The sequence below is a fragment of the Lolium rigidum genome, chromosome 7 (genome assembly GCF_022539505.1).
Source record: "Lolium rigidum isolate FL_2022 chromosome 7, APGP_CSIRO_Lrig_0.1, whole genome shotgun sequence".
Taxonomy (NCBI): Eukaryota; Viridiplantae; Streptophyta; class Magnoliopsida; order Poales; family Poaceae; genus Lolium; species Lolium rigidum.
Window position 1 is genome coordinate 17,376,042 of NC_061514.1, and position 21,914 is coordinate 17,397,955.

The 21,914-nt window shown below is 47.8% G+C and overlaps 2 protein-coding genes across 2 annotated transcripts; one reads left to right on the forward strand and one right to left on the reverse strand.

Annotated features, from left to right (window-relative positions):
- The first annotated feature begins 12,002 nt into the window (after window positions 1-12,002).
- On the forward strand, window positions 12,003-17,153 carry LOC124679477 (peroxidase 16-like). Its single transcript, XM_047215225.1, has 4 exons — window positions 12,003-12,224; window positions 12,320-12,517; window positions 15,077-15,242; window positions 16,562-17,153. The coding sequence occupies exons 1-4, from the start codon at window positions 12,003-12,005 to the stop codon at window positions 16,966-16,968; spliced, it is 993 nt and encodes a 330-aa protein (XP_047071181.1). The 3' UTR covers window positions 16,969-17,153.
- A 1,508-nt stretch (window positions 17,154-18,661) lies between these two features.
- On the reverse strand, window positions 18,662-20,748 carry LOC124676679 (universal stress protein A-like protein). Its single transcript, XM_047212723.1, has 4 exons — window positions 20,536-20,748; window positions 20,342-20,451; window positions 20,059-20,177; window positions 18,662-18,757 (listed from the first exon to the last, which is right to left on the reverse strand). Exons 1-4 carry the CDS (start codon window positions 20,714-20,716, stop codon window positions 18,679-18,681), a joined length of 489 nt encoding a protein of 162 aa, XP_047068679.1. The 5' UTR covers window positions 20,717-20,748; the 3' UTR covers window positions 18,662-18,678.
- Between the last annotated feature and the right edge of the window lie 1,166 nt (window positions 20,749-21,914).

Consider the following 21,914-nt stretch of genomic DNA (forward strand, 5'->3'; position numbering starts at 1 on the left):
CTCTTGTCCCCCAGATCTTGGCTTCGCGATGGCGGCGGCTCTGGAACTTTTCTCGTACCGTGGCTTATTCGTCTCGGGGTTTTAGGTCAGGGACCTTATATAGGCGAAAGGGCGGAGTCGGAGGGCTGACGAGGCGGCGACACACTAGGGGGGCGCGCCCCGCCTGGGCCGCGCCGGGGTGGTGTGTGGGGGCCCAGTGGCCCCCCTCTGGTCCTTCTCGGGTGCTCTGGAAGCTTCGTGGAAAAATAGAGTACTGGGCGTTGATTTCGTCCGATTCCGAGAATATTTCCTTACTAGGATTTCTGAAACCAAAAACAGCAGAAAACAGGAACTGGCACTTCGGCATCTCGTCAGTAGGTTAGTTCCGGAAAACGCATAAATATGACATAAAGTATGCATAAAACATGTAGATATCATCAATAAAGTAGCATGGAACATAAGAAATTATAGATACGTTGGAGACGTATCAGGCGTCACCCCTTCTTGGGTTAGATTCACCACCCTCACGGATGGTGCTCATGTCCTTGTTGTTCGTCTTCTTCTTGGTCCTTCTTCTTCTCTTCCTCTCGGGCTTGATAGCCACTCCTCCTTCTTTGCATGAGCCCTCATTGGCACCTTCCTTAGCATCAATGACTCCTTCCAAGTACCGGGCTTGGATTTGGAGTCTATCAATTTTGGTCTTCAAGCGATTAACTTCGTCTTCATGTTCCGGATGAGGGTGATTGATATCAAACACTTGCAACTCCTTCTCCTTGTTCAGCCGGAAATGTTCCTTCAAAGCTTCTTCTTGGAGAGAATTCATCTTCATGAGTAGGCGCTTGTGACTCTCCAACTTGGCAACGTCACCTTCATGATTGCAACAAGCACGGTCCTTGCTCAAAGGAAAGTACTCCTTCAAGTCTTCTTCTTGCATTGAGTTGACCTCCATGAGCTTGGCTTTGCTCCTCTTCAAGGAGGCAATTTCTTTCTCATGGTCACAACAAGTAACCTTTTCTTTGCTCATGCGGAGGCACTCCATCAAGGACTCTTCTTGCATACCACTCAAACTTAGTAGCTTGGCCTTGGTCTTCTCAAGAGTGGCAATTTCTTCTTCATGATTGCAACATGAAGTCTTCTCCTTACACAAGCGGTAATACTCATCTGAAGCTTCTTCTTGAAGGGAATTGACCTCCAAGAGTAATGCATTATGCTTCTTCAAGGATGCAACTTGATCAACAAGCTCGTCACAACATGAGTTCCGGCCTTCATCCACAATCTCCTTAGGAGCTTCCTCTTGAGGGTGATCACATGTCTCGAAGAGAAGCACATACTTACTCTCCAAGGATTTAAAATCCTTGGTGAGAGTAGCAACTTCCTCAAGAAGTGATTTCTGGTCATCCTCAAGAAGAAGCTTCTTCTTCTTGAGCTCACCCACCAAACCAAGAGCATGATCTCGGTCCTTGGTGAGTTGGGAGATGAGAGCGTTGTTGGAGACTTCGAGGACAATGACACTAGCTTCAAGAGACAAACGCAAATCTTGCTCCTCCTCATGAGCTTGAGTGAGAGAGGCAATCTCATTTGCCGCCTCCCTCTCAAGCCTCTCCTTCTCCTCTATAAGGTCTTGAGCTGCACCAAGTTGAGCCATGAGGGCCTCAAAATGGATCTTGGTGTCCCCTTGTATGTTAGTGAGAAAAGCATCCAAACCCACAATCTCACGCTTAATGGTGAGACTAGTGGCATCATCAATAGATATGACTTTAGAGGAAGATGTGAGTTTGGAAGGGGATTTTACCTCCGAAGATACCTTTGCCACAAGACAATGGGAGTTGTTGGTGACGCGGTTCTCATTTTGAGAGTCAAAGAGGGAGACGGAGGGAGTGGAAATGGCGATGGCGGCCACACCCTCTTCCTCCTTGCTCGAACTCTTGTCTTCATGTTCTTCACCTTCATCGGAGGAATACTCCTCACGGATAATGAAAGCTCTAGGCTTCTTGGTGAAGGAGACCTTGGCGTCACCGGGCTTGGAGGAGAACTTGGAGAATACTTTGGAGAGGGACTTGAACTTGTCCTTGAGGACGAGCCTTCCACCATTGTCTTCCCTTCTCTCAAAGATACAATCCGCGATAAAGTGGCTTTTGTTGCCGCAATTGTAGCACGTTCTCCCCTTTTCCCTTCCCTTGGGCTCTTGGAGGAATTTCTTGGAGAGTCACAAGGTGAGTATCTTCTCGGTCTTGAGCTTCGTGTCTTGTTTCCATCCCAAAAACTCTTTGCGGCGAGATCCATGTGCTCATGGTAGTTTGCCTTGAGATCATCCAGACTCTACTCCATGGGATCCTCATCACTCTCACTTGCTTCACGTTCTCTTATCTTTAATGCAAGGTTGGGCTTGCGAGTGTTGTGAGCCCGAGCAACTAGGTCCTCCGCATTCTTCTTAGAGATGTCCAAAGCGATGACTTCACTAAGGACTTCATCGGAGGTCATAGCACGGAAGGAGGGATTTTGGCGGATGGCCGTCAACTTTACTTCCTCATAAGGGAGGAGAGCGTTGTAGAACTTTCTTTTGATCCAATGGTCATCCACAAAAGTTGCTCCAAGGTCTTGCATTTGTACGGCGAGAGCAATGAGGCGCCGGTACATCTCTTCGGGAGATTCTCCTTCAACCATGACGAAGTTGTCGGCCATGTTGTTCACTTCATCGAAATGAGAGCTTTGGATGCTCTCATTTCCGAGGAAGAGCTTGTCGAGTTTATCCCACGCTTCCTTGGCGGTCTTGAGAGAGCGGATATGGGCGCGGTCCTTGGGTGTGACGGCCATGTGAATCATGTTGATGGTGGTGGCGTTGAGTTGGTTATACACCACTTCTCTTCTAGTCAAGTGCTTCGTGTCTCGTGGTGAATATCCCTCCTCGATGATGCGCCAAAGCTCGATGGACGCGCTGCGCACATGAGACCTCATCAAGAATTGCCAATTTTCAAAGCTATTGGATTCAAGTAGCGGTGGTGAACCATGAGATAAAATATGAGGCATGGGTATTGGGACATTTATGGTGTAATCACTTGGTGGAGGCACCGCAAGATTACCCCCTAGTTGCCCCGCCACCGGTGGTTCATCCTTCCCTTTTGTAGAAGTGCCGGCTTCCCCAAGCTTTTCCTCTTGTTGAGTTTTCGTCGATTGAGCGACAAAATCAATAAGAGGAAATGAAGTAACTTTGGGTGGGGGAACCTTGGCACTTGCATTAGTATCTATGGTGGGGGTTGGTTTTGGAGCTACCAACTCCATCATCATAGCCTTCATTTGGTTAACGATGGATGACTCCAATTTCTTGAGGTCATCCAACGTAGCCATTGTGCTATTGACGGTAGATGGTGGAGGTGGTAGCTCACCGGGAAGGGACCCATTCTCAACCGCCTCTTGTTCGGCCATTTCTTAGGCGGTAAAGCCCGAGCAAGAAACCTTGCTCTGATACCAATTGAACGGATCGTAGCGAACAAGAGGGGGGAGGGGGCTGAATGGGCGCTACACATTTTTTAGTCTTTTTCAATTTTTAGTGCAACAGAAGATAAAGGTGATAGCTTTAGTGATGGAGGTGTTCCTAGTATGATCCTAGGTTAGTGCAACAAGTAAAGGACCCAAGCAACAATAATAAGGATAAGAAGCGGGACAACCGGAGGGCGCGAAGACGAGGCAAGGATTTGTTTCCCGCAGTTACTCCCACTAAAGGGAGTACGTCTGCGTTGAGGAGGTGCTAGCCTCACACAAGAGGCTAGGCGGCCACACCACGAAGGAAGGCATCACCTTCTTCCTCCAGAGAGCTCCACAAAGGGGCTCCCTTTTCTCCACTAAGGCACCGGTCGAGGCGGTGGTTCCTTCACAAGGTTGGGGCGAGCTCCACAACACTAGGAGGCTCCCAACACCCTATGGGGCTAGCACAATACCAAACTAGCCTCCATAGGAGCACTTCATCCAAGATCCCACCATAGGAACCCTACCACCAAGATCCACAAAGGACTAGCACGAATTGGTGAAATCTCTCTTGGTAGAACTATAGATCGGGGCCTCCTACACCACTCCTCAAAATTTGGGCAAGATTGGTTGGATGGTTGGGGAGATCCTCAAGGATTAAGCTCATCAACAATGGAGGAGAGAGAGAGAGAAGAGATAGAGCGAGCTGGAGAAGAAGGGCCCTTTAAATAGGTCCCCCCGAAATCCAACCGTTACCTTCAGTTTCCGCCTAAGCGGTACTACCGCTTTGGTAAGCGGTACTACCGCTCCGGTTCGAAATTCCCCACAGAACTTATCCACGTGGACACATAGCGGTACTACCGCTTGAGGTACCGCAATGGTCTCTGGGGGTACTGGATCCCAAGCGGTACCTCAGCGGTACTACAGCGGTAGTGCCGTAACTTATGTTACGGTACCTAAGCGGTACCGAGGCGGTACTACCGCTCTCAAGCGGTACTACTGCTCAAGGTACTGTAGAGGTACCGTAACTTGTTCTGTGGGACTTTCTAGTGTAAAACCTCCAGAGCGGTACCAGTAGGGTAGCGGTACTACCGATACTGGTACCGGTAGTACCGCTTTGGCAGAACCTAATTTTTCCTCCCTTCCTCTCCAACCATGTTACCTCGCGACACACACACAAAACCAGAAAACCTATAAGCTACGCTTCAGTCCTCCGATCATGGCATGTTCAGCGAGGGCACCGTGCACTTGCGAATCTATCAAAGACAATATTTGTGCACGGTTAGATAATTCAAGTGTTGTCATCAAACACACAAAACACGGGTTTTAGACTTTGCTCTTTAAATATCTCACAACCTAGATTTCCCTAAGATGGAACCCACGAATACTACTTTTTGTTTTCTGATTGAACTACTAAAATGCCCATGGGTATGGTTAAGAATGTTCATGTAATGATTGGTCCATGCATACTCCCTATTGATATTGTCGTTATGAATGTATCCTATGATCCTTTTCATCTTATCATCCTTGGTAGACCCTTTATAGTAACATCTGACATGAAAATTTACCAAAAAAGAGAGTTAATATCACTTAAGTTTGGGAAAGATGAAATTCAATTAACTTCTCTAAATTTAAGTATCAAACATAAGAGCAAGCAACATATATTAAAGAAGATGACATATCCCACTGCCACAAACCATTTGGGAATCTCCAGGATGCTTTGGAGAGAAGTCTCACTAATGATGGAGGTAATGATCAACATAAATTGTACTATGATACTCACCTAAATATTACTCTGCAGGGGAGAAATTTAAGACATCCTCTTTTGAGGAATTATAAAGAAAGGAGGTTGATAAAATTGTTTCATTACATATAAAACATTTATATAATGGACTAAAATATGCATATCTTGGTGAAACAAAAAATTATCCTGGTATTGTTAGTACCAACCATTCCAAAATTGAACAATAAAATATATTAACATCTTTAAATACCATCGGAAAGTCGTTCGGTATGCACTTGATGACTTCAAAGGAGTGAGTCCTTCGGTTGCTATGCATATAATTTCTATTCTAGAGGACGTGGAGCATATAGTGGATACCCAGAAACGTGTCGACCCTTGAATGAAAGATGTGGTAAGAAAAGAGGTAGTTCGTTTACTTGACGCTAGTATTATCTATCATATTTCCGATAGTAAGTGGGTTAACCCTGTTCGTTGTTTTGAAAGAAATACGGTAGGGGAAGCCCCTACAGTGATTTTATTTTTTAAATAATAAGAACCCAAATTCATGTCTATGGAGACTTGAACCTGGGTAGCTGGGTTGTACATCCACTTCCCTAACCAAATGAGCTAGATTCACTTCTTTGTTAACCCTGTTTGTTGCATTCCTAGACATGGAGGAGTAACTGTTATCCAAAATAATGTTGATGAAGTGTTTCCTACTAGAACTATTACGGAATATAAAGTATGTGTTGATTTTAGGAAATTAACCAAGGGAACCATAAAATATTATCAACCATGTTCTTTCATGGAACAAATTATAGATAGATTGGTACCACACTCTTACGATTGCTCATTAGATGCATATACTAGGTTTTCTCAAATACTTATTCACCCAGAGGATCAAGAGAAAACCACTTTTCGCTTGTCCTTATCGAGTGTATGCTTACAAGAGAATGCCGTTTGGATTATGCAATGCACCATATACATTTGAAAAATCCATGATAAACATCTTTGGAGATTTTGTAGAAATAATCGTAGAAGTCTTATTCGATGATTTTATCACCTTTGGAAATTCATTTGATCATTGTTTATACAGTCTCACCAAAGTCTTGCACCAATGTAAGGACACTAACTTAATGCTCAATTGGGAACTTTACCACTTCATGGTAAGAGATAAAATAGTATTTGGTCAAAATATGATGTGAGCATTACCCTTCGGGTACCCAACATTGGCCTACCTCCTCCGGCCCAACAAAGGGCTCATGAGGGTCGCCATGAGCTAAGGTGAGCCCATACGTCGGTTGCAACGGAGAAAAGATGGAAGGAGACAGGTTCTTGACGGACAAGGCAAGGAGACGTAGACAAAGCGAAGGATAGATTAGGTCTCAATGTAATCTAGTCGAGCTCGGAAAGGACTCTCGGGACCTAGCCTCCTATATAAAGGCCAGGGGGGAGGGCTGCCGAACCTTACGCTTATACAATCAACACAACCTAGCATACACCAACCCTAGAAACCTTGCCTTCCAGCGAGTTCACCATAACGCAGTCTATCGGCTGCCCCATTGTAACCTTTTTCATCGATAAATCAAGATCATACAAGCAGGAGTAAGGATTTTACCTCATCGAGACACCAACAAAATGCCTTAACAAATGGATGGGAGGGATTTTCATTCAAAAATCCTACTACCAACTAGAGACTTTAAATAACTATTAGGAAGATTTTACTTTTTAGTTCCCATAAAATCAACAGTATTTGAATGAGTTTTGTTAAACAAATTAATTTAAGCTGATATGTTCCTGCTTTGGGCCTAAATGCCCCTACGGTTCCAAAAAATAGAAATTCATTTGGAGATTTTTGTCATGTGGTGCTTGCCTCGCCTATTTATTTCCAACAAAAGTCCAACCTAAAAGCACCAGGGAAATATTCTCGTATCCACCAACCACCCCATGAGTGGATAAATGAACGACATGAGGAAAGCAGATTTGGTGCACAGGAGCACCGATGCTCCCAGTTTTAAAAATATATAAAAATTTACTTCTGCGTTTCAATAAATCGTCAAATTTATTCCATGAATACATACACATGTCCTGAATACTCGTGCAAAATTTTGGTAGAAATTGCATTGTAATTTGAGCTACGGGAAAAACAAACTTGTGGCTGTGTATAGGATCAAATATTTGTCTGAAATTTGTCTTTTTCGTATAGCTTAAAAAACAACATATTTTTCTGCAAAATTTCTACCGTACCTTTGGAATGTTTATATGTTGTGGGTATTTAATTTCAATTTTTTAAAATCCAAGAAACATGATTTAAAAAAATCAAGGGCACTGGTGTTCATGTGCCAAAAACACTTTTCGCGACATGAGCAGAGACACTAGTCTGGTCCAAATTATTACTAGTGCTCCTTGAATGAACTACATAATCCTAACACGAAAAGTGAAGCTACACACGGTTCTCATGCAGAGAAGTACGTTGACATGGAGTACGGGGCATGTCGAAGAAGGGAGAGTATCGGATAGATTTACCGGGCAGTAGACCCTTCCCCGTGTTAAAGAAAAGAGTAACAGTAGGGTAGTACCAGCTGCCGATAGAGTCAATCTCATCAGAAATGTCCAAAATCCCTCGTATTCTGCTGTCTGAAATAAACAAACCCTTTTCGTTCTGCTTTTCCGTTGCGACAGGTCGAGGAGGCGGCAGACAGCGAAGATGGATGCGTCTGCTAGACAACAGTAGAAAACAAGGCGTCCAATGCGCTTCAGTAGAGGCGTCCGATTCTCATCACTAATCTACGCTGTCAACTTGCGCTCCTGGTTAGATTAGCCTCTCCAGATTAATCTTCAGTCAGTCCCGATCGTTTCCCCGAGAAAACCACTCCGCTCTACACCACTTGCGTCGCACGTTGGGTTTCTGAAATGCTCCAGAGATGTCTGCTCGTTTTCTGCGTATTCCAAGGTACGGCTTACCGCTAAACTAACATGATTGTGGTGTAGTAGTAGTAGGCTAGTAGCTAGAGGGTTAGTGGAAGTATATTTGTGTGGCCGTAGATTAGTGCAAGTTACTCCAGGTGTTTGCTAGGTTAGGCGCATAATTGCATTGCTTTGTAGCCGTAGATTATCCTGGCCGGCTGCTAGCTAGCTTGGTACTAGGGAAAGCGGCCGTATTTCGTTGCAGCATGTCCGTGAATCTTGTATTCTCTCGCCGACGTGCGGCGCAGGTACCGGCCGGACAGGGCGGCCTGGCTAGTCTACCGTGCCCATGGCCGGCCACAAGCTGGACACGCAACGACGGCAGGCATGTGAGGACGCCTTGGATGGTAGCCAGAGCTGTACTGATTCTCCGGGCAAGCAAACGGAGTGCAGAGCTGAGCATGCTCGCCTGCTACCTAGCTATGGCCACTGTCCCATACTGTAGACTTGGTGCATGCAGGCACACCATCAGTTCTTGGCCTTTATTTGTTCTCTGAAGCACCTAGTCGCTCGATTACTCGACCCTGTACTCCTGTAGGGACAGTGATTATAGTCGTTCGGGCTCTCAAGTGTGTTTTGTTGCTCGATAAAGGTCCTCTTAAGTAATTACCTAGAATGATCCTGCTAGTGACGCGACTTTCCCCACCTCGCACCGCTCTCCTCCTTTCCTCCCCTTGAGAGTCTCCAAGTCACTCCCGGCTCCTTCCTCCACCTTCTCTGGCGGCCTCGCCGGCCGGAGGGGTTGGAGGGATGGAGACCGGCCCCTGTATAGGTTTGTAGTTAGGCTGGTACTAGGCTATATGCCCGTAGTTTGGAGCAGAATCTCCGATCTGTTCGGCCAGACCGGTGGTTGCCTAGGGTGTTCTGTTCAATCTCTTCAGCTCCGGCGGCCGGAGGTGAATAAATCGACGGGAGCCACAGCCTTCGTCAATAAAGCCGCTCTTGCTAAGCTTAGCTTGCTGGAGCAAGCACCTGCATCTTCTCTGGTCGGCCGTGGCGGCGGGAGGAGAAGAAAAGGTGCCGCTGCAAGTCTCGTCGTTCTCTGGCCAGCCATGGTGGCGGGGGGAGAAGGGGAGCAGCAGTATGCTGCACATCGGCGTCTACTAGGAGGAGCTAAGGATCCCCGTGCTGTTCAAGGTGGATGGTGCAGGTGCTCTTCGTCTCCGCATCTTCGATGGTGGATCTTCCTCGACAAGTGCTTCCAAGCCGGTGGCAATCTTGCCACGGCTATACTTAGCCATGGAGGCCAATCTACAACCTCCAATCGGAGGCTACTCTCCGTCATCTGCTGGAGCTCGACGCCTAGATGCTTCCAAGTGGTTTGTCCCCGGAAGCCTCAAGGTAGCCACTCGCCGGAAGGGGGCGCTCGAGTGCTCTCGCATTGCTCCTCGGCGGCAACGCCTTGAGGACGCCGGCGGCTGGTGGCAGAGATACCCATGGTCTTGATTGCTTTTCCAGTATTCTTCCTAGGGTGTTTCCTGTAAAAGTGCATGCCTTATCTTCAAATACTTGGTTCTTTAGGACAAGTGATGTAAAGGGCATGTATGAAAAATGTACCTGCCACGATGCTACGCTAATATATGATCCACTTCTTTGTTTAAATTTTTTTTTAGCTAGAATTAGCATGTAGAGTAGCATTAACAAGCGAAATGAACCAGTGCCTTGAATGAGTATTTTCGCCAATTTTAGTGGAGGTTTCACTCTAACCCCTCCACCTAGCTAACACTAGATGACACCCTCCACATCTCCTTAACCGCCGCCGCCGGAGGAGGCTACTGGGCAAAGCCCACACATGGTACGCCACTGGATGGGCCCTTCTTCACAAGCGGCATCGGGTGGGCAGCGATGTTTTGGCGGCGTGGTGCTGCCGATCTCCCAAGGCAATGTCGACACATACATCGGTGGTGGGGGCTCCCTTCGTTCGATGGTCCCACCCCTTGTAGCTACGTCTAGAGAACATCTTGGTTGGTGGCTATAGGGCGCGGGGCGGTTCATCCTGGTTGCGAAGGTTGGCTGACACCATGGTGGTGCCAACATTCACGAGCCATGGCCATGGTGTGGCCGGGCGTCATGGCGCAACAACTTACAGTGATGGTAGCGGCACCAACCTCACAAGTGGTGGCAATCTAGCCGGCTGTGGGTTTGGGTAGGTGTGGCTACCGGTGAAAACCGAGCTCAACTTAGGTCATGGCGGAAGATGCCGACGCTTGTGTGTCGCTTCCTTGTTGAAGGTATCATTGTTGCAACCTTCCGGTGGAAAAACCCTAGATCTGGTTCTCCCTGATGGGACGATGGTGATGTGTTGCACCATTTCCCCCCAGGGGACATCGTTTTTGGAGTATTTGTTGGATGGAGGGGCTCTAAGGTGGAGCGGCGTGGTTCTTTCTGTGTCGATGGCTATGGGTCTCTGCGGCGTGACACCGCGAAGTCTTGACGGAGTATGCGTGTTGAGGTGTGCGTGTAGGGAGGAGGCGCCATGGTGGCGTCATCAGTAGGGTGGGTGAAGCGAATGCATATCTTAACCATTAAGATTGCTCGGTGTTTCGATGTCGGTGACAACATTTGTAATCTGTAGCATGTACATGAGGTGCTCGCTAAGAGTTTTCTAAGCCGCTTGAGCGTTCTTCTTTCGCCTAGAAGGCATCTCAGGGTATGCGATGTGTACCTGGTTCCTAACTGATGGAGTAATTTTGTTGTTTTCTGGGTTTAAGTCCATGTTATCATGATCTTTATCCATTATTGGGTCTGTAGGTGTTTTGTGCGGATGCTTCAGAGTTTTTGATGTGCTCTTTGTCCGTGCTTTTTGGAGTATACTAGTAAAAAAGCTATTGGGCTTGTTTGATTCATAGGATAGGAAAAGTGAAGGAATAGGAAAAATGGAGGATTGCTATGACATGACCCCTTGAATCCTATGGAAAAGAAACATATGGAAATTGGTACAACTAGTTGTTTGATGATAGCATAGGAAAGGCATATGAAATTTTTATTGGGATTGAGTGCATATCATAGACACATATGAATTTTTCCAAGAGGTCTAACTTCTTGTTCGAAATACTATAGCACTGTACTATGAGAAAATAATCCATAGAAATTTTGGAGGATTCAATCCTTTGAATCAAACGAGCTCTATAGAAAAAAAATTCTAAGGGTAAAAATCCTACAAGATTTTTTTAAAATCTTTTAAATCAAACAAGCCTGTATTATTTTTTCCGTTGAAGAGGGCAGGGTCTGATCCTTTGTTTCAATTTTTATTAAAATATACCCCTCCTCGGAAAGAAAAGATGAAATAAGGAATTTGCTAGTTCTCAGCTAACCGAGAAGATTTGATCCATTTCAAAAAAAAAAAGCTAAGATTTGATGACATGATTCTAGAAGCGAAGTCAGTCGAAAGAGAAACAGTCCATCAAATAATCCCAAGCGATCAATAAGCTCATGCACCAAAGGCTGATCCCTGCATGACTTCAGAAAAGGATGAGTTCATCGAAAACCGGAAAAGGGAAAAGATACTCTATTCCGACCCATCATCGGCGCCGAGATTGCAAACGGCTGCCGCGCGCAACGACCGTCTCTCTCGGGTTCACATCGCACTGCTGAGGTGCGCGCGGCGCCATGCCACTCGTAGTGGAGTATCTCTTTTCCGTCATTTCCTCCGGACGAACGAACGAAGCCGTTGGTCCTATATATCCACGCGAGCGCGACATCCCCCGCACTTCGCTCCTCGCCCCCACGCAAGCGCACACAGCATCTCTAGGCAGCCAGCCGGTACCGCGCCACCGTGTACCCGCCGTCAGTGACGCCCCCACGGTGCCTGTCGCGGTCACACGCGCGCCTCTACACCGAGGTGGGGAGAGCTGAGCGTGTTCTGTCGGCAATGGCGGGCGCGAAGCTGCTCTGGAGAGCCGCTCTCGTTGCCGTGGTCGCTCTGGCGGGCATGGTGTGCGGCGCGAGCGCGCAGCTCCGGCAGAACTACTACGGCAGCAGCTGCCCGAGCGCGGAGTCGACGGTGCGGTCGGTGATCTCGCAGCACGTGCAGCAGAGCTTCGCCGTGGCGCCCGGCACGCTCCGCCTCTTCTTCCACGACTGCTTCGTGCGGGTAAGCGCGCGCGCTCCCCCGTTCTTGCTCCTCCGCCGCGAGAAATGCACGGCGTCGGTTGACATTGCTGCTCTTTGCCGTGGATGCCGCTGCAGGGATGCGACGCGTCGGTGATGCTGATGGCGTCCAACGGGGACGACGAGAGCCACAGCGGCGCGGACGCCACGCTGTCGCCGGACGCGGTGGAGGCCATCAACAAGGCCAAGGCAGCCGTGGAGGCGCTCCCGGGGTGCGCCGGCAAGGTCTCCTGCGCCGACATCCTCGCCATGGCCGCGCGCGACGTCGTCTCCCTGGTACGCGCGCGTCCTTCACCACCTGATTCCTTTAGCTAGCTATAGCTCAGCCCATACGCCGCGGTGCCACCCCCGCCCGCGCACGCACGGCATGGCACTGGCATGGTCACCCGCCCGCCATTGCTCGGCTGCCGGTAGTGCGCCCCTGTCAGAGAACGGGTGAGTCCTGGTTGGCTCGCGTTCACCTCCCTGACCCGCCATCCTGTGTTCCGGGCCTTGCTCAGTGCAGTGTGCGCACCACTTTGGCAGTCGAGTCCCCACCACGCCGGGCAAGGGCGGGTACACTGTTCGACCAGCTTGCCTGTCAGTGACTTTTTAGGCACCGCAACCTAGGCTAGGCTAGCCATGGTCCAACAATGCTGCTTCCGGCCGCGGCCGGTGGTGATCCACGGGCCACGGCCACACCCAGCTTTGCACAGTCAGAGATCGTTCCCGGTGTCTCGGTCCCTCCCGAAGCACAAAAAGGTTGGTTCTTGCGGAGCACACGTGATGCGTGTCGGGTGCGCGACCGGATGCCCGCCCGGCGCGTCGCGACGCGCGCATGCGCCACCAGGACCGGCCGGCGCGCTCGCCGTCTCCCTCTTCTCGTGCCGATGTGTTCGCCACGGTGACCATGTCCCTCGGCTTGGATAGGGACGCCAGGGCAGCCCGACGAGCGCTCCGGGGCGAGCTAGCTGGCATGCACGGCGAACTTTGCTGTATCTCTCTGCTACTGATTTTGCTAGATGGCAAACAGCTTTGAGCCTACCACGCTTTGCGCAGCAGCGTGAGTGAGTTCGCGCGACAATGACGTGACGTGACATGAAGAGAACAAGATGAGATGCCGGCTCGTATTTCGGGTCACTGTAGCCTGTAGCCTCGCGGTTTCTAGTCTGCATCTCGCCCGTGACGCTTTGGCCCGAATAGGTCCGTGAAACTGACGCTGCCTGCAACGCAACGCAACGCACGATGCTCTCGTCTGCAAACTCTCCCGGACAAAGTTTCCATTCCGTAGAGTCGTAGACCGCTGGCAACGCAAATGCATGACTAGGCTAGGTATCCACAATTTAGCTCACACGCTTCCCAGAGCACTTCGGGAAATGATTCCAGTCCCGCTACGATCTCTCTGAACCGAATTCAATCAGTTTTTGAACTGAAAAAACCCTGAAACCAAATATTACCTCATGCAACTGCAAATGCCTAGTTACCGGTTAGTGAGAAATTTGCAAAATATAAAACCATGACAATGCAAGGCTTCAAACTGAAAAAAAAACAATTGGGTTCCAATATTTTCGCAATATGCCCCCAGTATTTGTTTACGCTTCTCGCCAAGCCTGTCTTGGTGAACAACAAGCTTGCCCTCACCCTGTTAGGGGCGGTTTCGTCTAAATTACAAGTTAGAAGTGGCATGGTGGCGTTGCCGACCCACTATCTTGCCCCTTCGAGACACCTTCATGGAATGGAGGAAAGCGTCGGAGAGCTTGCGCCTCGACCGGTCGAAGTCGGCGACCTAGCAGGAGCGTCGGTCGGTCGTAGGACACATCTGACCATGAGATGGTGGCGGTGGTCGATGTGATGGGCCAGCCCGGCGACGGAGGGCGGTGCGGCTACGACAAGTTGCGTCGATGAATTTGAGTAAGAGAGAGGAGATACATGAGTGAGAAAGAAGAAGGCCTTGATAAGTGGGTCCCATAATCATGAGTGGCCCTATTATGTCAATTCAAATCGCTCAGTCAAATGTATGGAATATTTATGCCACATCATCGATTAGCCAATTCCATCGGTCATAAACGGAGTCAAACTGTGTTTACTAATCGGTCAGTTTTTAAAAAAAGGACCGTTGATTGATTAATCATCATCAAGAGCACCAAAGGTAATAAAAATTACAAATAAGTCTTAGACCACCTAGCTAAGGTACTGGAGCGAGCCGCCATCCTCGCCCCTCCATCATTGGAGCCAGAGCCAGACAAAGTTTTACGAAGTATAGCTTGTTGTGGTAGAGGAACATTAAGTCATCATCATGCTAAGCTCCAAAGGACCAATGTAGCAGAGCAGCAATCATCACCAACAATGAGAACCGTTGATCAAAAGAGCCATACTTTTACGGACGAACATGAAGATGGAGCTGATATATGGAGATCCACCGGACACAAAACTCCACTCGCCCTCCGCCGGTGGACGCTAGAGCGAAGAGGACCTTATTATGCCATGAGGATAGCTGCCCCCTCATTATCTGAACAAGACTCTGAAAAGCAACCTAAAAGGATCGGGAAACCTCCCACCGGGCCACCGGCGAGGAACCGTGGTTCACAACATCTCCAAGGCCATTAGGCCACCTGAGACGGAGCAGATCGGCAGTGTCGCTAGCGAGGAGACAAAACCCTAGATCTGTGAAGTCAAGCTCAATCAGTGTTAACCGGTGTCAAATTGCGAAAAAAATAAAAGCCGGTGGTCTTTCGATTTGAAGTCTTGAATTGTGGTGGTATTTTGCAGTTTCTCTCGATTAGTGAGTGGAAAACTCCAGTAATTATTCAGCATGCAAAGACTACATTGGCTGACATTTCTTATTTCTTGGTGTAGACCGGCGGTCCGAGCTACGGCGTGGAGCTGGGGCGGCTGGACGGCAGGACGTTCAACAGGGCCATCGTGAAGCACGTCCTCCCCGGCCCGGGGTTCGACCTCAACCAGCTCAACACTTTGTTCGCCAGCAATGGCCTCACCCAGTTCGACATGATCGCGCTCTCAGGTACCAATTTCCATCCATTTCCAACTTCTACTGCCAAGGAGTAAAAATGGTGTACAGGCTTGGGGATACTCACACGGTTGATAGTTAACCATACGGATTAGTTTTACCACTCCTCGTTAGCGTTGCCCCGCATTTTTTTATTCATTCAGTAGGTTGATCGCAGTGCAAGCATCTTTCCATGGCCTCTGCACGGTTCACGTGACACATCCGAGCACAAGACAAAGTGGTTCACTGTTTTATACTGGGATTTCTTTGTTCCTTTCGCTGATAGTAGCTTATAGAAAACTACACTTCCCCAGTTTGTTTTGTTTGCATCCAAGTCGAAAGCTACTTTGCATGAAAAGAAATCCATATTTAGACAGTGAAAACCCGACACAAACAGACTATAAAACGAAGAGATTTGTGTCCAAGGCTGAAGCAGCAGCGAGGTCATGTGCTGATGCCTGACACATATATGGCCATTTGGTGTGCCCGGTTTCATTTTTTTGACGTTTCTTTTTGTCCCTGATTCCATATCGGGAGTATCATAATTTATCTCACTGGCCGTACGTGAGAACAGAGGACATGTCTGTCTGAATGTTCTTGGTTTCGCGTGAGATCCTAAAGCTTAGTTGATCTAACCGGAAGGGTTAGATTTGGACGCAGAAGGCCCACCATATGACACCAAATCGAAGCAAGTAGGTGGAACTTTTTGACTGAACATGTCTAATTGGTCCATCCAAAGTAAAATTAGCAGTGCTCGAGGACCACAATGGCACATGTTTTACATGAAATTTTTGCAACTCACAAAATGGCAATTGTTTGAGACAAACTTCACATGCTCTCAAATTCAGTCAGTTGGGTGTTCTAGCTCTAACTGGAAGGCTTAGATTTGGACACAAGAAGGCCACCATATGACACAAATCGAAACAAGCAGCAGTAACTTTTGACTGAAGTAGTCGATTTGGTCCATAGTCCACACAAAGTTAAAAAAGCATAGTGCAGGCAGGATAACAGGAGCACATGTTTTGCCAACTGAAAATTCTTGGACTGGAGAATTGATTTGTTGACACAAACAACACTACCTGTCATTCAGCCCTGAATCCGCACTTCACTATTGCAACTTACTTATTTATTTATATTTCATTGGTAAACATAATTCATGCTGCACTTTTTTTTTTGAGAATAAACACTCAGTATTTGTTAATCCTGAACCGCTACTTGGCCAAAAACTGGCTCCCTGTCACATGTCCGAACCAGCAAATTGGCCCATAAATAGATCAGGCTGAAGTTAGAATCTGCATTGCCCAAGTCTAACTCTGTTTCATGTCTGCCTGCAGGTGCGCACACAATCGGGGTGACGCACTGCGACAAGTTCGTGCGCCGGATCTACACCTTCAAGCAGCGCCTCAAGTACAACCCGCCGATGAACCTCGACTTCCTGCGGTCGCTGCGCAAGGTGTGTCCCATGAACTACACACCCACGTCGTTCGCGATGCTGGATGTCTCCACGCCCAAGACCTTCGACAACACCTACTTCGACAACCTCCGCTACAACAAGGGCGTGCTCGCCTCCGACCAGGTTCTGTTCACCGACCGCCGCTCCCGCCCCACTGTCGAGCGCTTCGCCGCCAATTCCACCTTCTTCAACGAGGCTTTCGTCGCAGCCATGGCCAAGCTGGGAAGGATCGGGGTCAAGACCGGCAGCGACGGCGAGGTGCGCAAGGTGTGCACCGCCGTGAACTAGGACTAGGTAGCATTGTGTTCGGTCGTGCGTTTGAACGTGCGTGTGAGTGTTAGCTGGGTTACTTGGTAGGTTTGTGACAGGAGGGAGACTACATGTAATGCCGCGCAGATGCAGGGTGTATTTTGTGCTTCTTCTGTGTGTGTTCATACGTTTTTGTGGTGGGATTATGTTAACCATTCTTTTGAGGGAAGTGTGAGATGGAATGAGTTCAACAGAATATGGGATTTGTGACATGGTTACGCCCAATCGACCGCTTTGTTCACTGCTACTTGACGAGTAAGGATTCTCAATTTCTCATGGTGAAATCTTCATTTGCCTACAAATGTCTGCCAAGTTTGTTTGGAGCGCTGTTGCTATTGCTATCAACTCTCTCACTCGCCTGGGGAGTTTTTCACAATTTTTTGGGTGGTTTCCCCAATTTACTCCTGCAAGTCATAATACACAGATAGCTGGTTTGGCAGCTATTTGCTGGGCCATCTGAAAACTTAGAAACAGAAACAGAGCTTGTTTCGAAAAAAAGCTAATTAGCTCCCCTCTTGATCTAATCAGTTACGCTGTTTTTATGAACTATTGGTCAGGTCTTCATGGCGAACAAGATGCTTCTGACCTCCGAGCTGGCGCTGATGGCATCTTGCGCTTAGCCGCGGCGGCTGGAGCTGGTAACTCATCCTCTGGGAATGCTGGGCGTGCTGATCATCTTCGTTTGGAGGACAAGAAGCCTGATGATGCAAACGATGGGAACACTTCCTGATGATGGTGGTCGAAGAACTTCTTTCAGATTCTGAAGTCGTTGGCTTCGTGAGACTATGCAGTTTGCTCTTCCTTGTTTGATTCTGGCTCCCCTTTGCTGTAGGCAGGGGTTTATGTTTGGTTTGATCCTGGTCCTGTAATCGTTATCTTGAACGCTAGCATTAGGCGGTGATCCCGCCTTTTTCTTTTTCCTTTTGCTATAAAGCTGTTGTATTTTCGTTATCTCGCTGATAATGAAAATTCGATCCACCTATGGATCGTTTGGAAAACAAAATCAGTTAAGCGCACATTTTTGCCTTTGGCTTCCAGCGTCAGTGCTCGCTTGTCGCTTCAAGCATGTTTCATTGATCGATCAGTTTTTCTCCACCAAGAGATTGCGTTTGCTACACACGCTCGGCTTTAAATAAATGAAGCTCCATGGGCAAGGCAGGTTCATGGAGCCAAAGAAAAAGATTGCGAGGAGTTGCCAAAGAAATTTGTTAACAAGCAGAACTTCCTCGTCAACCAAAGCGAATGTGTTGGCTGCATTGTTCACGGCTTGTTATTCACTAAGTAGGGATTACTCTCATGGTTGTCAGTGTCGCAGTTCGGATAGGTTTAGTACACACGCCCAGCTTTAAACCACAATCCACAAAGCAGCCAAAGGAGTGACAGAAATATGTTTACACCAACCAAGAACATAGTTGCAAACCCACGGAGCCCTCGTCAACCAACCGGAGTCAATTTCAGTATCCAACAACCAATTGCTCACTCTGAAAATTCCGCTTGGAATACGTTCATGTACATGAGTACTGAATGAATACAGTGTGGCTTCAAACTGGCAAGCATCTTTATTTATATATGCATCTCAAGTATGGTTTATTTATATGCACATCGTTACTAGGACAAACAAACAACAGATAGATACACCTGTCATGGGCTCTTCATACAATGTGGGGGAGCACATTATATAGCAGTGTTTCATTCTTTCTTCTTCACGACAAGAACGGGACACTTTGCGTGGTGGGTACAATAGTTGCTCACACTTCCGAGGAAAAACCTGCAGTTACAGTAGCAAAAATCACATCAGCTGGAGATGGAGAAACCCTGCGGTGAGTACTTGATTTGGCTCTGAGCAGTTATCGTTAGAACTTAGAAGCACGGTAGCTCTAATGGAAGTTTATGTTATGCACGTTCTGAACAATCTATCCCAGGGCTAGGTATATGAGCATTTAGTAGTACAAGCTACACAAACGTTGTTACGCATAACGACAGTATGCGAGGAACAACACAGCAAGTACAATAACTCGGGTAATTCGTAGGTACCAATCATCATCTCTCTCACTTACTCTTGCCACACAGTTGGCCAACTGAGGGTGGAGGATTCCCTGGTCAAAAGTTTGGCAAGCCAATTAGTGCCCATATCTAGTAGTGCTAGTTTGGGCACTAACCAAACACACCTTTAGAGCTCGTTTGGCATCGATCATTTTATTTCATTCCATTTCGCAGAAATTAAACGAAACGAAGTGAAATTGATGATCTCATTTCAATTGATAAATCCACAGAAAAGACAGGGTACCAAGAAGAATTAAGGTTAGGCATGGGATGAAATTCATGGAATTCTGATACCAATTCCGTGGCAGCCAAACAAGTTGATTTTCAAAATCACAAATGAATTCTTTGACTCTAGCTCCAAATTATAGGAGCCAAATGAGCTCTTAGAGTATAGTTATTCAAAAAAAGACTAGATAACACATGTCCTAGTAAATAAGAAAAAGCGTGTTCGCTCTAAAGGTGTTCTTCTGAAATTGTGTTGTTGAAATTATTCTCCAGTGTCATGCAAATTAATTATTTTTGGGTAAAACTTTTTTCCAGGATACTTATGCAAGTCATTTGAATGAGGCACTAAGTCTTACAGGAGCATTCTTAGCTTAGAATCAAATTTCTTTTTTTTTTTCGAGGTGGAAGAATCACATTTCTTATATGGACTAAAAGCTGGCAAATCACAAGTAAGTTTTGTGAATTTTAATTTACCACTGGATGAACAGAAATGACCAATCAGCACTTCGTTCTGACCGATGCCCATCTATCTAAAGAAGGATAAAAGATAGTTCTCGACAACAAATGTTTAATCATGTTTGGTTCAGGGGCCACTTTCATGGCAAGCAAATAAGAAGAACAACACAAAAGATTAGCATTGACCTCAGATACATTTCACTGTAAAATCGAGAAGAAAGGAACACATTAACTAGTTGATTCAGTACTACGTCTACAACGCACTAGAGAATAACCCATTTCCGGATCTAAAGTGAAAATCTCGACAAGCACAATCACATAGCAGAAAATGATGATGATCTGTACCTTTGTATAGGTCCACGGCTGTGGCTTCCCAGGATGAGCAGATCGACATTCAACTTCTCTGCAGCTTCGCATATGGTTTCCTTGGGATCACCCACCTCGATGATGGTCTCAGCATCAACCTGCACACAGATTGAATTAATTAATTAATCAGATGTAGGCGACGAAGCAATCCACGAAACCAAGATCCAGTCTTCTACCCCCAATTACTCATTCGCAAAGCACCGTAGCACGCACAGACCGGATCGAGGAAGGAACTAGGCAGGCGAGCAAGCGAAGAACATACCCCATGTTCGGCGCAGATGGCCTTGGCCTTGTCGACGAGCGCCTGGGCGAGCTGCCGCTGGTGCTCGTTCACCGACCTGATGAGCTCCGGCGACGCCACCGACGGGCCAACTGTTCGATCAGCAGCAGCAGGAGCACGATTTACTAGCTAGTAACTTAATGGGAGGAAAAGAAACTGGGCAGCGCGGGGCTTACGCGGGGAACCGGCGGCGGCGGGGACGTAGTTGAGGGGGGAGAATGGCTGGACGGTGAAGAGGACGAGGCGGCGGGGCGCGAGGTTGCGCAGGGCCCACTCGAGCGCGTAGTTGCTGCACTCGCTCTCGTCGATCGCCACCATCATCTTCTGCTCCGGCGGCGGCGTCGTCTGCGCGGCCATGGTCGATGGCTGCTGGCGGCGAGGTGGGGATGGATGGATCGGTCTCGAACTGTGTACACGGGACGAGACGAGCTTGGCTGGTTGCTTGCTCTGCTACTCCTGTCTGAATGAAGTAAACAGGTCAATGCCGTCGCAAGGCTGAACTGAAGGCGACCTTCTTTTTGCGACTGGACCTCTCCCGTTGGGCTCGTGCCTCAGCCCATGACGATAGCAACTCCTTTTAGGTGGGCTGTTAATCAGAGGAAGTTAACGTAGGCCGAAGCCCCTTTTTTTGTGAGATTTCGAAGCATTTCTAGCCTAGCGACAACTGGTGCCAATCATACCTGGCCATGGGCAGCCGGGCTCGGCCCGAAATTCCTGGGCCAAGCCCGACCCGACCATGCCTGTGGGCTGGGCCTGGGCTAGATTTTTTGGCTCGATGGTCAGCATGGGCCGGGCTTGGGCCATCATTTTGCGTGATTTAAGGAAGTGGCCCGGCCCGAGGCCCGACGGGCTTTCCTTATGATGGGCCGGGCTTGGGCCAAGAATTCCGGCCCGACGGTTGGGCCGGGTTGGGCCCGGCCCGAGAAATGCTCAGGTATAGTGCCGATTCACCAAAGACACGGTTTTTTTTTATAATAGACACTTTATTACTTAATCAAGCAATTACAACCTGGTCTTTGCATAATCAGGATAAACGCATCCGTTTCAGAGTCTCAAAAATTTCAGAGTAGAAAAACAATTAAGACGAATTACATATCAATCATGAGCAACTATAGAATGCCTAAGAAGATAATGGTGGCCCAATCCGTAGTCTCAAAAGTCTCTGCCACCCATGCAGGGAAAAAGTATCCCTAGATGTATCCTTTAACCGTAAAGAGGTCTCGGTTCTCCACTCTCTGCAGCGAGACCACGAACGGAGAATAGTGGTGCATCCGTATATAACATGCAAAAGGAAACAATTCTTATCATTAAAAACTTTGTCATCTATGCATAGCCATAACGCTCATATAACGGCAAACGCTTCCACCTTAATAAGCGTTCTAAATATGTGATAAATACCATGAAGCCAACGCCCGAAGATATTGGCTATATTAGTCGGAGGATACATACCCGAAGCTACTTGAATACATGACCATATAGATCTGGCAAATCGGGACTGAAAAAACAAGTGTTTGATTGTCTCATTGTGATGACAAAAAACACACTCAGTACTACC

What these genes read in the sequence shown, in the direction of transcription:
- LOC124679477 (XM_047215225.1), top strand. Translation starts at nt 12,003, where the DNA reads ATGGCGGGCGCGAAGCTGCTCTGGAGAGCCGCTCTCGTTGCCGTGGTC. An exon ending in CGCGCGACGTCGTCTCCCTG is followed by an intron (nt 12,518 to 15,076) that starts GTACGCGCGCGT and finishes TTCTTGGTGTAG; the next exon opens with ACCGGCGGTCCGAGCTACGG. An exon ending in CGACATGATCGCGCTCTCAG is followed by an intron (nt 15,243 to 16,561) that starts GTACCAATTTCC and finishes GTCTGCCTGCAG; the next exon opens with GTGCGCACACAATCGGGGTG.
- LOC124676679 (XM_047212723.1), bottom strand. Translation starts at nt 20,716, where the DNA reads ATGGCCGCGCAGACGACGCCGCCGCCGGAGCAGAAGATGATGGTGGCG. An exon ending in CGCCGCCGCCGGTTCCCCGC is followed by an intron (nt 20,452 to 20,535) that starts GTAAGCCCCGCG and finishes CTGATCGAACAG; the next exon opens with TTGGCCCGTCGGTGGCGTCG. An exon ending in CCATCTGCGCCGAACATGGG is followed by an intron (nt 20,178 to 20,341) that starts GTATGTTCTTCG and finishes ATCTGTGTGCAG; the next exon opens with GTTGATGCTGAGACCATCAT.